Source organism: Pleurodeles waltl, chromosome 10 (assembly GCF_031143425.1).
Source record: "Pleurodeles waltl isolate 20211129_DDA chromosome 10, aPleWal1.hap1.20221129, whole genome shotgun sequence".
In the NCBI taxonomy this organism is placed as follows: domain Eukaryota; kingdom Metazoa; phylum Chordata; class Amphibia; order Caudata; family Salamandridae; genus Pleurodeles; species Pleurodeles waltl.
Genome location: NC_090449.1, coordinates 599,865,333 through 599,881,489, shown reverse-complemented (window position 1 = coordinate 599,881,489; position 16,157 = coordinate 599,865,333). Strand labels below are relative to the sequence as shown.

The following is a 16,157-nucleotide window of genomic DNA, read 5'->3' as shown; positions in this document are numbered from 1 at the left end:
ATGCTTGCTGTTTCTGAATGGGGTTTGGAAAATTCTTTGACCACAGCAAAGAGCTCTTTCGTGTTGTGAGCTGTGGCGCTGATACGGTCCTGCAGGGCGGCTTTCCTGGTGACTCTGATGAGGTAGTGGTGGGACTTGGTGGCAGCTTTGAAGGCCTTGAAGTCTTCCGGGGACTTGCTGTTCCTCCATCTTTTCTCTAGCCATCTGCAGGTGCGCCTGGAGTCCTGGAGTGCAGGAGAGAACCAGCTGGCCTTCTTGATATGGTGTCTAGCTGAGGTCTTATGAAGAAGTGCTAGGCTGTTGGCGCATTCGGAGATCCATTGGTGGAAGTTCCGTGCTGAGTTGTTAGCGTATGCGGTGAGGGGTCGGGGAGACTTGCTGAGGATGTTGGAGAGCTGTTCTTCGGTGATCCGGTTCCATTTTCTGCTTCGGGCTCGGAGTGTGAGGAGGTGGATGGTTGGTGAGGTGATAGTGAAATGGATGCAGTGGTGGTCAATCCAGTGAAGTGTGGAGGTATTGTCGGCAGAGATGTTGTTGCTGGAGTAAAAAATGGCATTGAGCGTGTGCCCAGCGATGTTTGTTAACGAGTTGACCAGTTGCTTTAGTCCAATTGTGGCAAGGTTGTCAAGCAGGGGATCCGTTTTTTTCCATTCCATTAATTTTTCATTAAAATATATTTAATATTTATTTTAATAATGATTAAATTTTATTCTTTTCTTTATACTTTCCCATATAGTGATCTCACTGCCCTAGCGGGGACCTCTGCCCATGCATGAAAAGTTACTTGTAGTAACTTTACACTTGTAAGCCCTGTTCTAGCAGACTTCAGCGCCTGTTTTGAGTGGCCAGAGACATGCAAGTCTACACTAGTAATAAATTTACACTTGGAAATGGTAAATATCAAAAAGTGTGAAGCTATTAATGCTTGTTATAGTAAGCTCACGCATGAGTAAGTCTACATGTGTAATTCTACCTTTGTGAACGGGGTCCATCATGATCCCAGTAATAATTACTGGATAAACAAATGGTCCTTTGCACAAGAAACTAACATTTAATTCCGAAGTTTGAATCGTAATTAGCCTCTTAAATAAAAAGGTAATATTCATCCATGACTTATTACCACAGTATATCAATAACTTAGTTGTACCCTTTATCGTAAACATAGAAGGATGAAAGACGGACTGACTGTCTAGCTCACTACACTAACCTATGGACTATTTGAAAGAACGAAATCTCTTTACCTCCCTCTACTTAGCAGTTTAGAGCTTAAGCCTATCAGGTGCACTGAAGTGAACTGAACACACAAACTGTGAGTTCCTTATGAAGTTTGACGTGGGTGTTTGAAACATGTTTCACAGTTTCAAAATGGGAATGTGTATCGCTGGAGGAAGCATTCCAGAAATGCCATGTCTGAATAGATTTCAAAGTATTTAATTTCTAGGTCACATATCATAGGCTTGTCAAGAGATCAGTGGTGATCTACAGTGTCAGTGGAAACACCGTGTGCCTTAATTCAAACTGGTTTAAACAAATATATTACAATGCTGCATCAGTGGGAGTCTCTGGAAAAAAAAAAAATTACAACCAAAACAGCATTAATGAGATTCTGACTCCACGTCCTTCTCCATGAATCACTTACCTTTGAGCCTCAATAAGCTAATTTGGAGAGTAAAATAATAGAACTTATAATCAATACCTACGCTAAATTTCAAGTCTATATAGTCTTGTATTCTCCAATTCTATTAAACATTTAGTTTTCTCACATACCATATTCACCTGTCACAATATAAAACTAATTTTAAGAGCACATGTGCAGTGTTTGACCCAGATGCACTGTTTCTCACCACAGTGTGGCACTGTTTTAATGTATCCTAATGCCTACATAAACTGACAATATGGTCCTCTTTCAATTTTCTGTATGTTACAGCCGTGAAAAAGCCCTAGACTTGCATGCCATTTTAAAGGGCAAACCACGTGTTGGCTGGACAATATCTAAAAGCATACTTAATTCATGAAACCTATGTCAAAACCTTCAAAAGAATGCTATCAGCATTACAGGGATGAAGTGTTTTTAAGAGCACTACGTGAAAAATAAATGTCTTTCCTCCAAATAAGCCTGAAGTAACGTCTTTAGAGCATCACTTAATTTGTAAACGCCTTTGCAAAAAAACCTTTCAATTAATGAGTTGTGTTCAATACATTTGGCTTATAGTAATATGGGGATGCATACACACTCAATGTTTCCATACTACTTATGAGTATCTTTAGCAAACAAGGGAGAAGCATTGAAGGTGCCTAAGGGGACAATATTCAGGAAATATGAATATACAATTAGAGCAAATAGAAAAGACGGGCATCTCTTTGTAGTACTCCTATAGTACTGCTTCCCGGACTCTTAAATGATTTAGTCAATTGGCCCCTGTGACTATATCAGTGATCAATGTTGTAAATATGTCTGCCTTTTCCCTCTACATGACTGAAAATCAAAGGCAAACCTAAGCTGGGAGTTAATTTTGCTTCGGTTATGGTAAAATGGAGAGTGTATGCGAGTGGACTTTGTTGCTGTGCTAATTTTAAAACAGTGATGTCTTTCTGCTATTAAAAAAATGAAACTGTATTGTCATTGCATTACCAGGCTTTTCATAGTTCAGATTAGGAAACAAGCATTTGCAATGCAATGGGTCTTGCGTTTGCTTGAGTTAGTGCTATTAGCTTGTACATTCCTAACTGGACTTTTCTTGCCACATAAATTGAAAATGGAAGTAAAACAGTTGACATAAGCAAGCCGATTCAAAGTCCCATGGCCATCATGAGCATGAGTGCAAAGGAGAGACAAAAAGGAAAAAGAAGTCCGCTCGCAGTCAAACATATCGGGAAACATGCAATTATCCATGTAACAGGGTCGGTGTCCAAGGCAGTAACAAAACCGCCTCAAGGAGGGACAGGCGTAAAGCATTTACCAATGATAACAAAGGATTTTTGAAAGGCAAGCCCATGAACAAGTGGTAGTGCTGGGCATGCAGTGGGTGTGGTTAAAAGCCCACAGATAGATTACAACAGGTCAAAGCACTTGCCCACTCGACATAAGAACGGACTCAATATTTTTTTGTAAATTGCACTACATAAAAGTAGAAAACAGAAATTAAACTTTGGGACCATATACTTCCATTCCCTCCAAGACCATTTTAGAAAATAAATGAGCCAAATGGTGCATTTTAAAGTACAATTTTCCAAATATTTTTGAGAAAACCATTAGTTTTATAGACAGTTTTGAAGGGGACATACAAGGTTGAGGGAGCCTGGCACATGAGTTCACTGTCATCCTGACGTTCATGTTAACATTTCTAACCGACGTGGGCGGTTTTCCGGTGCAGAAGACACATGACATACTTACCCTGGTGGATGATCTAAACGTATTGGAACAAAGTGAGTGCTAGAAAAGTACTTGACTTTGATGGAGACAGGGTTCACCCAAAGTGAACCACTTTTTAAAACTGCAGACTACATTTCCATGCCCAAGTTCTGAGACAATCACAAATGATGGCTGCTAATTGATACTCATGGGGTGCAGGCATTTTTTCCTGCACTAAAGGAAAATATGAGAGTTATGATCAGTCACGGCTCATGGGAGGGAAAAGGGACAGCTCATCACGGCGCATGGTGGAGGGGACGATTAAAAATATATATAATAATTTTAAAAACACTTTGCCGCTGCGTCGCTCCGATCCGCTCTGGGCCTTCTGCAGGCACAAGCTCCCAGCATGCCCTGTGTCCAATCTTAACGCTGCTTTCATGCTTCTGGCAGCATGAAAGCAACATTAGGATTAGACGGAGTGCCCAGCAAGGGTTCTCCGAGGCAGAGTGAGAGTCTCTGCCTTCTCTCTCCCACCCAGCAACACAGTGCCCGGTTGGAGAGAGCCAAGTGTGCATGTATGTTTGGCCGGCCCGAGATGGCTGGCCAAACATACATGTGCACTGAGGTGGAGTGCTGTGCACTCCCCCGCTGTCCCTGTCACGCCCCATGGCCCCACCTCTTTTACAGTAAAACCATAAAAAACATAGTTCATTATGGTTTTACTGTAAAATTTTTGTAGCTGCTTCTGCTGGCGTGGGGGCAACGCCATAGCGGAGGAGCTTCCCCTGGTAATTATATCCTTTAAGTCTCTTCCAGCAGCCTTCGGAAGTTGTGAAAAACTGAGAGGGGATCCATCAAGAGAATAAAACATGAGAATGCAAGTTCAGTGATGGAAATGCAATCAGCTTGGCTTGTAAGTAAACAAGAGAGAGCATTTATCCTCACTACTAACACTGGTTGCCTAGTTTTTCCATCTACCTAAAATATATACTTGTACTTAGCTTGTGACACTGGCCTTCTGCTCAAACCAATATAATCGTCTTATGACTTCTTCCTGTGCTGTCTTGTAACAACCATGCCCACTTAGAAGAGGGACACTAAGGATGTATTGAATTTCTTCAAAAGAGTAGCTTTATATCCAACTACACAAATAATTGTAGGGTTTGATATTGATTAGCTTTAAACATGCATACCACATTTGGAGACACACAGAGTGGTTGATGGCCTTCTTAGGGGTCCCCATGGTGGGATGGTACTATTGTCTCGTTTACCATGAACTTAGCAGAAATGGCCTTTTTCACTTATGAACAGGACATTTATTTTAACAAAATTAGTGGCACATCAATGAGCCTCAGGTTTGTGTTGTCACGAACCTAAGTGCACTACTATGGGCAGAGTAGGTTTTTGTGTGACAGAACCCAATGCTAAACAATATTTCTGCCTAAAGCAATATATCAATGATGTACTAATGATGTATCAATATTACTGTCTATTAAACTATACATCATTGATGTTTTGAATGTCTCCTTAAATCCCCTGATTTATCGAGCAAGTCTGTGCTAATCTTTTGAGTTTTGCCCTACAGGAAGTGGATGAGACATTTAGTAAATGCATAGACCACATGTTTATAGATTAGAAGTCCCTCCTAAGGTTCAATAACCTTGGATAACCTCTACTAAAATGGATCAAATGTAATACGATCACCAATGTTTGCTTTAAGGAGAGGGAAATATTTGAGGGACAAACTTGTCCATATATGATCACGAACCACACAGGGTTTTTTTTTGGGGGGGGGGCAGAGGTACCCCACAGAGGACCCTATGTTCACATGCACCAGTAGCGGTAGTAATATTCATTTTATTCGGCAACTAGGTGTTATAGTAACGTCATCAAAGCAATGAAAATCGCCCCATAAGCTTTATTCCTTTCATGACGGTATTATTGTAATAGCCTCTACTTATGAATTTTCAAAATGGGTTGTCAAAACTTCAGGTGCTGCAGAAACAGCAATTCATTTGATAGTCAGACTTAAGGGAAGGGCACATGTAACTGCATTCAGTCATAAACTAAATGTGTTGCCTGTTGAGAAAGGGACTCTATTTAAGTCCCTCTGTGTTGTCCATCTGGGAATTCATAATTGGAGAATACAGTACATGCAGGAAACTTTATATCCCTACCCGTCCTCTTCGCTCAATCAACAATCATAATCTGATAATCCACAGGTTTATGAAAACACTTTCCAGAGGTAGCGATTTTAGCAATATAGCAGGAAAACACTGGAATGCGTTACTGCATACTCTTAAAGAGATTTATGTACATCATCCTTTCGGAAATGCTCTTAAACCCCTGCTTTTTGCTTGACAGTGATTTTAGAGTCAGTGTTGTGCAGTGACCTTTGTAGCTCTGAGCAGCAGAATGCTCTTTATGAGTAGCAGCTCATGCTGTACAAGAATCATTAACATATCATAACATAATTCAAAACCCCAACTACCAGGATCTGTTTCCCTTCTCTCCTTTGCTACCACCAGGACTTTTGGTCGAGTCATGACACTAGATGTCATGCATCATACTAAGTTATTATATGCGAACAGAATCACAACAAACTAACTAAGTCAGGAATCCGACTTCCAACCCTTTACAGTAAACTGTCTGGTACCAGATTATGTCATTGGTGGATTCCTATGAACATGTAATGAATTTCCCCTCCCCAGTATGCCCACTCTGCCCAGGAGCACCAAGCGATCCACACGGACTTTCAGTACAGAGAACTGGGATTATGGGATGACAGGGTTAGGTAGAACACACACACTGAGGAGTTGAAAGGGCTAGGTGCAGCACATAAGAGCTCAGGTCACTTCCAATATATACCTTCATGAAATTTCAGTTTGGAGGATGCGCCTTCTAGGGGAAAGTTTTGTTTTCCATATTCTCATTCACTCTCCCCCAGTTCCTGAATCCTATCTTTCCTTTGGTCCAAGAGCTTCCGTGCACCCACAAAGAAGCACAGTAAAGGTCCCTGAGATATCCAACATGCGTTGCTGAGTCTAGACAGGAAAACGTCCACCAGTCTCTGTCCTCTACACGTTCAACTCCTTAGAATTCTTAGCATCTTGAAATCTCTTTAAGCTTATGGGCTTTAGTGCATTGAAAGAGGTTTTTTTTTAGGATTCATCAGAACTGGGAATGGTTAATATGGAGAAACAAAATAAAAGAAATAATGATGACCTAATTTAGGTGAAAGAATACTCACTTCTACGGGAGACGAGACACAGGCCATTCCCTCTGATCTTTACAGAGTCTTCTACAAGCTTTAACTTTTTCCACCCAGATCTCCTACCTAACCTGCCATCACATTTCTGTGCCTAGAACCAGTCTGTATTTCTGAAGATGGAGAAGGCTTGGTTCTCATTTTAATAGGGCACCTCCTGGTAATGGTGCTGGGATCTATCCAACTTGCAAATACCCTGGGATAGTACTTTCTGAGGTGGTTTTGCGGTAAAGTTGAAGACATGCTGCAACAGAGGGTAACCCCCATTTAGGGACCTTCTTAGGAATAAGGTCTTATTGTGAATCCCCTGCTAGTGACTCATATAAGAAACACTTCCACCCTAGAGACGTTAGAAAACAACTGGACATGGAGAAGAACCAAAGAGCAAGAACCTGCTGTCTGTGTCTAACTGAAGAAAGTACTGAGGTCTTGGATCCTGCTTTCCCTGGTACCAAGTTTGGAAATGTTTCTTAATAGTCAAGCGGGCTGATCTCCTTGGTCCCTTGGAAGAAGAATAGCATCTTTCTAGAAGAAGAAGCTGACTAGTGAAAAGAGCATGTGCTGGAGTCCTGGCTGGAGCAAGTAGCGAAGCTTGCATCCCATCAATACCTTTGACTTGGTACTCCAGAAGTAGTGTCTTGCAATTTGGGACTTAGGAGTGACCAGGACAAAGGTATCCAGCAACTGACGAAAATGGGACTTGGAAAATGTTTGACTTCAGGAGGAACAAGACATGGTGCTGAGGTCACCTGACTAAGACACCACCTTGAGGGGTAGGATTTCTGGTTCATTTCCCTTGTAGCTTTCTGCATCAGAGTTTGAAGCACTCATTGTTGTTATGATGGATATTTTCAAACTCCACCTTTTTACAAATTACCAGCACACAGAGGAGCTTTGGTGTCTACAATTTTCAACTTTCTTTGCTTAGAGCTTTAGTCACCAAAGATGAAGATTTCAGCAGGAGCCTAAATAAGACATATTGTTGCCGGTGGAGGCCTTGGTGATTACAACATTCTTCCTTACTTTTCTGAGGAATTTTGAGCAGTAGGAAAAAGACTAATGGTCTGATTTAGTATTTGGTGGGGCAAGAGCACTACCATAAATTGGAAGCACTCGTGCCTTGCCAAACTCATGGTTCCCCCACCTAATTTACAGGTGGGGAACCACTGGGTTTCCTGTAATGGAGTTTCATCTGGCTACAACTACGGAAAACCTTGACCTGGAGGGTAGTTCATCATATGGCCAATAAGCCACAGTGGAGGTAGCCCTACCTTGTTCAGGTTGGCGAGGATCTCTAGATATCGTTAGCAGCACTTACCCAGGGGCTTAGATAAGGGCCTCTGCTACTCAGAATACTAGTGGGGCACCTGCCAAACAGTAAATGAGTCGCTAAAGCCCCGAATTTTATGAGAAGCCAGAGGGAAAAGGTAGCCAGGTGATCCTCATTGCAAAGTGACTGACTGCTACAATTTCCAGGTGAACCAGCTCTGAGCATTTGGCACCAAAACGGAATACACTAGTTCATTGTATTCTACCTGAAGGAGCCCTCGTTGCCTACAATGTCCTGCCTTGGTCTGCTGGAAGATTTTGACTTAGTTTTGAAGACTAATCACAAAGGTAAACTGCTAACCCAGTTATTAGCTAGGTTTACAGACCCACACTCCACTGTATCCAGCCTAAAAAGGCACCTCAGAACTGTTCACCCATAACCATAATCTTTAATTGGTGTATTTTTGTTTCTTGATGTTTTTGATGTTCTGATGTTTAAAAATGTATATCTCAAGACCATCTTGCCTGATTGCTGTACTTTTTATTTACTCATCACATTTTTCTTCTTTTTTTTAGTTTGGAAGACTTATTCGTGAGTTTCTTGACATTAATATTGTTTGGCGCTCTTTAAAAAACTTTAATGGCATTTCTCTCAAGAAAATACTTTTGCTCTGTGCCTTAGCTACCCAGAATAAGTCAATGTTTTATCTTGTATTATTATATTTTAGCTGTCAGAGGGGTGAGAATAAACAGACGAGGGCAGGTGGGAGTAAGTGTAGCAATAGGAGGGGCATGGTGGGTGGCGGGGGGAGGATAGGAGGGCAGTGGGATGACGGGAGTAGAAACAGGGACGCAAGGTGGGTAGGGGGAAGAACCAGGGATGGGGTTGTGAGAAGGTAAAAAAAAGCGCTATGATGCGGCCAGTTTTGATTTGACAGCATTATAGTGTTTTTTTCAAAAGAAGAAATAGTACCTGAATCATAGTGCAAAATCATAGTGCAAGCAGTGGATGGCCAGCAGAGGGACACTTATACAACAAGGAAAGAAAAGGAAGTGAAGAATGGAAAAGCACTGCCCAATTAGGAGGCAGCAAAGAATAGCAACAGTGATGCCAATGAACGGTAAGCAGTGGCGGGTTCCAAGCTTGTTATTGAACGCAAGTGTCTCACAAACAAGAGCGTAAACACTCGCACATGCTCACTCACGGGAGAACAAGAGCAGAAGTGCACAATTCACTGACACACAAAACAACAAAGGCAACCACTTTGTGAGCTTATCTCACACACTGACTAGCAACGACAAGCTAGTAGACAAAATCAGTCCAAAATCAGTCCTGGCAACAATGTTCAAGTCTTCCGGGAAACGCCAGAGTAGCAGAATGATAGGTTGGGCCTACTGACCACAGGGAGCAGAAGAGAAGGCTACTCAAACACACACACCAGGCGCAGCTCTGACATCATCAGTGCAAACCTCCATCACACAACGTGCTTAGCACAGTTAGCACGAGGAAGGCCCATCCATGGACAGAAGGCATTCTTCACACACAAGTACATCACAGGCATCGGTATAGAGAAATGCTTCACTAACAAAGACACAACCGATATAGTATACATATCAGTAGCGCACACTTCACACAAAGGGCAAGTACATCATAGGTGGTGGCCGCACAGGTGCCTCTCACACAAACGTACACAAAAGCCGCCCCATGATTAGCAGCAGTGCAAGGAATAAGTGCAGTGTAGGCCGCAGCTGTGCTCCTACAAATAAAGAATGAGTGTTGCAGAGTTAGAAGAAGTAGAAAGGCGCATGGTCGGCAGTAAAAGGCAGGCTTCCCACACACAACATACATGCGTAATGGGCAGCAGCAATGCATGTTTTCCAGCCACTCACAGAAGAGACAGGATGCTGCGGCAGAACTGAAAGCGCGCGCCCAGCATTGCAGAAGCAATGTCACAGCTCAGCACAGCCGGTCTCTTGCTAGGCCCCTTATACTATCAGTGCTACAGAAACAGCCTTCAAGTAACACACACATATTACTTGTGGGACGGGTAACGTCTTCCATTACACAGAGCAAGTACAACACAGAAGGGGGAGTTTGTGCACCCCTCTCATACAAAGAACAAACACCACTCATGACATCAGTGCAAGCTTCTATCATACACACACTACACCCCGTCCCCTCCCCTGTGAGCGGGAATGGCATTTATTACATTTAGTTTGCAGGGCAGAGGGGCCTGGAATGCGTTCTTGAAGCTTTAGCTGCCTGTTCATTTAAACCGTTTCACAGCTGCAAAGAGCGTCCCTGTATTCCATCAGGTCCAACAACCAATGAACATGCCCTGGGCCTACAGAGACACAGGCTTGTCTGAAAACTGACTGAATGCCCTGGCCTTACCGACCTTGCAGAGGCATCGACCATCAATCTACAATCTGACACAGGTCAATTCCAGGGCCCAGGTTAAGAAAATCTTTCTCACTGCAAGATCATGCCATATGGAGTGCTGAGGAATATTGACTAAGGAGTCAAACCTGACCAGAACCCCAATAGCGTGCCTGCAAACACGTTAAGACCTTTTCACTGCACATAACTGTTGCACCGGACTCGGGATGAGCCCTTTAAAATGGAAAGCCTCCAACTAAACAGCGTGAGGTTTGGCACCTTGGATTAGAAAGCTTTTTCGGTCAGATTAAGTCGGCAGTATTGCCGTTTTGGTATGGTGCTCTGCTTTGCCTCGAGAAACCTGTCCTGCCTTCCCCGCTCAATTCATCAAAATGACCGCATTTTCCAGCCAAGGGCTACCTATCAACTGTGCGTGCATCCGGTGTGGTGGCACCGGGGCACCAGGCTGTGAAGCGCACTGCACCCCACTTATTGTCTTTTCCTACCAAACCAGGGAATTCGGGGCCCATTTCCGTGGCCTGCCTTATGGCCCATGTCACCCCCTGCTAGGCTGCTGCTTCCCGCGCACATTGTGCCACAGATGTCTGTGCCTCAGAGTAGCTGTCTAATTGCATGTGGTGCGTATGGGGACTGTACACAACATTAATAGTCACAAAATGACAAGGTGTGGGGGAATACCCCTGTTGCAAGCTTGATAGCTCGGCTTCTGGATGAAAATGCATCAATTTTCATGAATTTGCAGGTACGCGGATTAATCGTGAAGACAGAGTAATGACAGACCTGAAAAACTGGGCTGTTGGTCAGCGTTGCCGAAGGCTTTTAATAGGGCTGATGAGATGGACTGTACAGTGCTTATCTGTGTTTATATAAATAAGGGCGCGGGCCATCTACACCTTAAGGTAAAAGTGATTGGTGGAGACATGCCTTCAAATAGCTTCACTGACACATACAACGCTCCTTTAATTCCGAGCAGTTTCAGACAGGCCCCTTTACCAACGCAGAGTGTTTCCTGGAAATGTGTATGGAATGTAGGCCTCAAGTGAATTCGATCTCCGGCCCTCACAGATGAAATGCGATTTAACTCCGCCAACAACTATCAAAACGTCCGCTTGTTTCTTGTTACTTGTTTAAACGAGTAGGCATATTTTTTTTTATAATTTAAATGCATGCGGGGGTCACACCCATCTGTCAGTGAGACATAGCTGTCCGTACATCCTGGACCCGTGGCTTTTGCCTGCTGTGGGCTGGGGCTGGTACTGAAGGGCCCCCTCTGTGCTCAGCTCCTGCTCTGTGATGCCGTGCGTATTAGAACTCACAGTGTGAGTTATTATGTTCTGCTACGGGGTCGGGAGAAGGGGGAGGGGTCAGCGGTCACTCGGTGAGTTTATTAGGAGTTACTCTGGGGTGAGGTTGCGTCAGAGGGCATGCTGCGAGGTAATGTTCTACTCTAAGGGGGAGGGGGCTGATAAGTGGGGATATCCTGTGGGCTCGGTCTTTCTCTAACGGACTTGTGGGTGTCCAAGGGCATTCTTTGGGCTGAGGTCCTGCTATGGCGTGGGTCTGATGTCCCGTAGCACGTGCTCAGCTCTGGGGTGTGTCCGATGTCTAAGGATATCCAGTGGGGCTCATATGTGACATGGGTCTCGTGTCAAGGGCATATTTGGGCTCAGGTCTTTCTGTTGAGGGGTGATGGTGTCAGGTGGCACAGTAGATTTGGGCATAGCTTCTTCTCAGGTCACTGGCCGCTCTAGACGTGGCCTCCCTTTAAGAACAGACTTGATGCGGCGATGCGGGATAGCGGGGCTTTCTGAGAAGTTAGCCCCGAAGCATCGGAGGCTTGGGGGAGCAGCGGACCCCCTGCCTCCGTTCTGCGGCAATGCCTGCCTTTCGGTCCCAGGTGCTCTGGAGCCGTGCTCCTGCTGAGACTGGGAGACTGGGTGTTGAGTTTCAGAGCAGGGTGGATCCCCGTAGCCCGGGGGTGGCTAGGAGGAGCCTCTTACAGCAATCACAGCAACCTGGCACCGGCCCGAGCCTTGCTGGAGCACCCAGCCCGACAGGACGATCCTGACAGAGAAGACCCCACCCTCCGGGGAGCAGCAGAGACCGCGGGATCTGAGGATCGACCATGTGTGCGGGCAGCAACAAGCTCTGAGGATCGGCGTCTCCCAAGGAATCTGAGGGCCGACATATCCCGCTTCCAGGTACACAGCGCCCACCACATCACTGCCCGTCCCGTGTGCAGACAAACATTATATCTTCGAGCCTGCCGAGCCACCTGTGTGTTTCAGGAGGCCAAGCTGTCCCTCCCCCTCAGCAGAAAACTGTGGAATGTAAGGGCTAACGCCCCTTTATTAAAAAATCCTGTGGCATCCAGGGTTGGACACTGCCCCGTCTGCGAGTATCTGCATGAAACATGAGCCACCCCTGCAGTCCGTAGGCGGACGAGACACTGGCTGGTCCTGGGACGAGGAAGAAAGGAGGCTGACTGCTTCTGGACTGTTCAAGCAGAAACTCTTAATTTAACGGACTCGTTTTGGAGCATCTGGACTTCTTTGACCAATTCTCCGTTTCTTCCCGAGGGGTATCATGGTATCCAGAAGCTACATCGATGATCTTAAAAGTAAGCGTGTTTTTCCTACTAGTACCTACCTACCACGTTTTTTCCGACGAGATGAGTGAGGTTCGGCGACGCCTGCCATCGGACAAGGGGCTTAGCTGTCAATAATGCAGCAATGGCCCCGATGGGTGCTGGGGGTCCAAAGCAGGGGCGCAACACAAGAGCCCTGCAGCCCCTGCGGCGTTGGGGGCAACCCTTCCGGGGCCCTCAACCCTTCAGGGGGGTCCCAATTCAGCCAAAGGCAAATAAACATCTGTGTGATATGAAAGACGGAGGGCTCCACTTCGTATTTTGCAGGAGGGGGCACCGTGCTGCGGTACGCCACTGGCTCAAAGCACCCCAATTATAGATGTTTTTGTGCTACCAAATCAGGCAATGTAGAACATTTCCCTTGCTTGCTTTACGGCCCATTGCGTCAAACCCCACTGCCAATTGAGTTTTTACACTGATGACGTACTCAGACATTTTAATATGTCCCTAGTCAGAAGTTAGAATTTCACCCAATGCTGTGGTTTTATTTGCATTCTTTCACCTCTAGTTTTGCTTTTGGCATTATAAATGTTGACTGAGCAAAATGGCAGTTGTTCCTTCCATTTCAACAATGCTAGCAATTCAAATACATTCAGAAGTAAACCCATCCTTTTTTAATTCTGTACATTTCTATAAGTGGTTTAATTTACAGTCGGATTGGGAGCAAAAATAGGCCCGGCCATCCCCCGCCCCCACCCCCCAAAAAAGTGGCCCACACTTGCGGATCGCAGCCGTGCGTGAAGCTCATTTTGTGAGAACATTGTGGTAAGTAAAGCCTTCTATAGCCTGCAAGGTCAGGAAAATCGAAATGAATGAAATCTTTACTGCACCTCATCCACTGGTGAATTGATGCTCATCCTTAGTTCATTGGACCTCCCTTTGCTAAACCTCATATTACAAGCCCCTGCCACCTCACTTGCAAAGTGAGCGTGAAGTTTTCTGCTCATAAGCAGCACCTCCCGTCCGAGGGGGAGCCTTCTTGCCACGCATTAAGCCTTAAGGCCAGGGTAAGGGGAGGCAAGGCACATGCTATGCCTGCTGAGGCTACCCCACTGCCTGTCTGTATGTGGCAATGGGCGGGCAGGCAGAATGACACTCTATGCAAGGACGGGGAGGGGCTGCTGCAGCTCAGGAAGAAAAATCCGGCCCACATCTCACCTCGGGCAGTGGGCCTCGGCCGAATGCCCGCCTTCCAGTCAGACCCTGGCTTAGCCAGTGTTGCATGGGCCCTAAAGCAAGGGAAGAGATGGGAGCCCTGGATGCTGTTTGAACTGTGAAACGCAGCAATATGGGGGTTCAGCTGGCCCCTCAGGCCTCCGAGGAGCCCCGGTGCCTTGCACCTACTGCACCAATGAAATCTACACCCCTGCTTTCTAGTCTCCCAGACAGAAGTGCCTAGAGACTATTTATCCCAGGGAGCAGACATACAAACCTACTCAATCTTTGATTTGCTCATTATTTGTTTAGCCAACCATTTTCAATCCATTATATCAAGAAGGGGTAGCCAGGGGTAGCTGCTGGTAACCCTAACTTGACCTTTGCTATCCATTCGACTACCTTTGCTACCTCTGATCTCAGAGGCCATGGAGGCAGCATACGTAACACACAGTACCCGGTTCTTAAGAGCACTATTCGTTTTCTGCAATCCCCCCTTCTTAACCTCTGGCTGAAAATTAGAAGCTGTTGACAGCTAAGGGTCAGCAAAGGGGTCAACCAGTTGTTGTACCGGATGTCAATGGAGGCGTGGTGTCACTTCTGCTTCAAATGGCATTTTAGTGAATGGATGTCCATGACGAAACTTGTTGTTGCACATATTGTGTGCACAGACAGCCCAGAAATACCAAGATAATTTCCAGGGAAATCGAGGAGGAGTGCCTGGTTTGCATGGACTGACATGCTTCTTTAGAAAGAGCACCTGCCACAGCAATCTGCGTGTCTAGCGTCGTGGTCACTGGCTCGGATCCCAGCAGGACAGTTTCAACTTTCCATCCCTTTAAGTCAGATAACAATGAGTACCACTGAATGGGGTAACACTGTCTTGTGATGGTGCTTTGAAGCTACAGAGTAATATGATGCACTATATAAAAAGCGATAGTTCTGTTACCTGCTGCTTATGTGTAGTTTAAAGTCAGATGATTGAAAGCATTGAAGCCTCTTGCAGACTTGTACCTTCCTACTCCATGGAGCCCACAATTAGTTTGTAGTGGTAGTTGTAAATGTTGTATTTACTTGTTATACTCTGCAAAGTATGAGATATATTGATTAGCTGCATGCAGTTTCTATTTTAAAGGAAAATTAGTTGTTAATTGTTGTTATGGAAGCAGATGCTTTAGTTGTGCACCCACTTGCATTCCTAATTGTGTCTGTGATTTAAGGGAATGGGGAGGGAGGGGTGTGCACTGTTGTGTTGTTTGGTTGTCCAACTACACTTTGTTATTGGCAGCAGTGTTGTTAGAGAATACTGTTCCGCATATTTACTGTGATGCTTATGCAGGCTGGATCAGTGAGTCGGCTGAAGAGCTCATTAGACTTTAATTCATAAAGTCAAGTACTATACGACAAGAGGATACGTGGACTGACATGGATTTATTTAGTAGTGACATAAAATAAGCCCGTAATGCAGGTCATGTACATTTAGATGATGACACACACGCTATGTAATGTGAAGGAGCACAAGTACAAAAATATGTTTTTACCATGGCCATTTAACTATTAGCTTTTCCTTTCTCATTATAAGTATGGGCTCAAAGCAGATATTGGCTCGAGGTCATGGGCTAAGGAAAACATTACTAACAATGTGAGGCACATTACAACCTAGCCAGCATGATGTCACACTGCTCCCTCCATGTCTGGATGAATACTGGTCCCTGAGATGGCATACCTGCGTTCATACATTGGCACCTCCGGTTGCTTTATGGCTACTTAAAATTAATCCTCTCCGTAAAACATTTTTTTTTGTGTTTGTCATCTGATGACCCTCAGATTACCTGACGTCTGTGTACTCTGGAGAACGAGTTCCTGTACCCCTCTGTCCTGACTCCTGACATAAGGCCCGTTGCCAATGCTCCTACTCGGGCCTCCACCGGGTGTCCTAGTCTCTTCCATCACAGCTCCATATGTGAAGAAGCCTGTCGTCCGCACTCACTCAGGACCAGCACCATCTTCCCGCACAAACAGTGGAAGACATGCAGAAGCTTCTCCCCATCATCGTCCTCGT

The 16,157-nt window shown here is 45.1% G+C and overlaps 1 protein-coding gene across 1 annotated transcript in view; it reads left to right on the top strand.

Annotated features, from left to right (window-relative positions):
* Nucleotides 1-12,033: 12,033 nt before the first annotated feature.
* Nucleotides 12,034-16,157, top strand: part of PLCD1 (phospholipase C delta 1) — a 325,967-nt gene continuing 321,843 nt past the window's right edge. Inside the window, exon 1 of the mRNA XM_069211057.1 lies at nucleotides 12,034-12,913. Coding sequence (XP_069067158.1) covers nucleotides 12,880-12,913 — 34 coding nt within the window. The 5' untranslated portion in view covers nucleotides 12,034-12,879. The remainder of the gene's footprint in view (nucleotides 12,914-16,157) is intronic.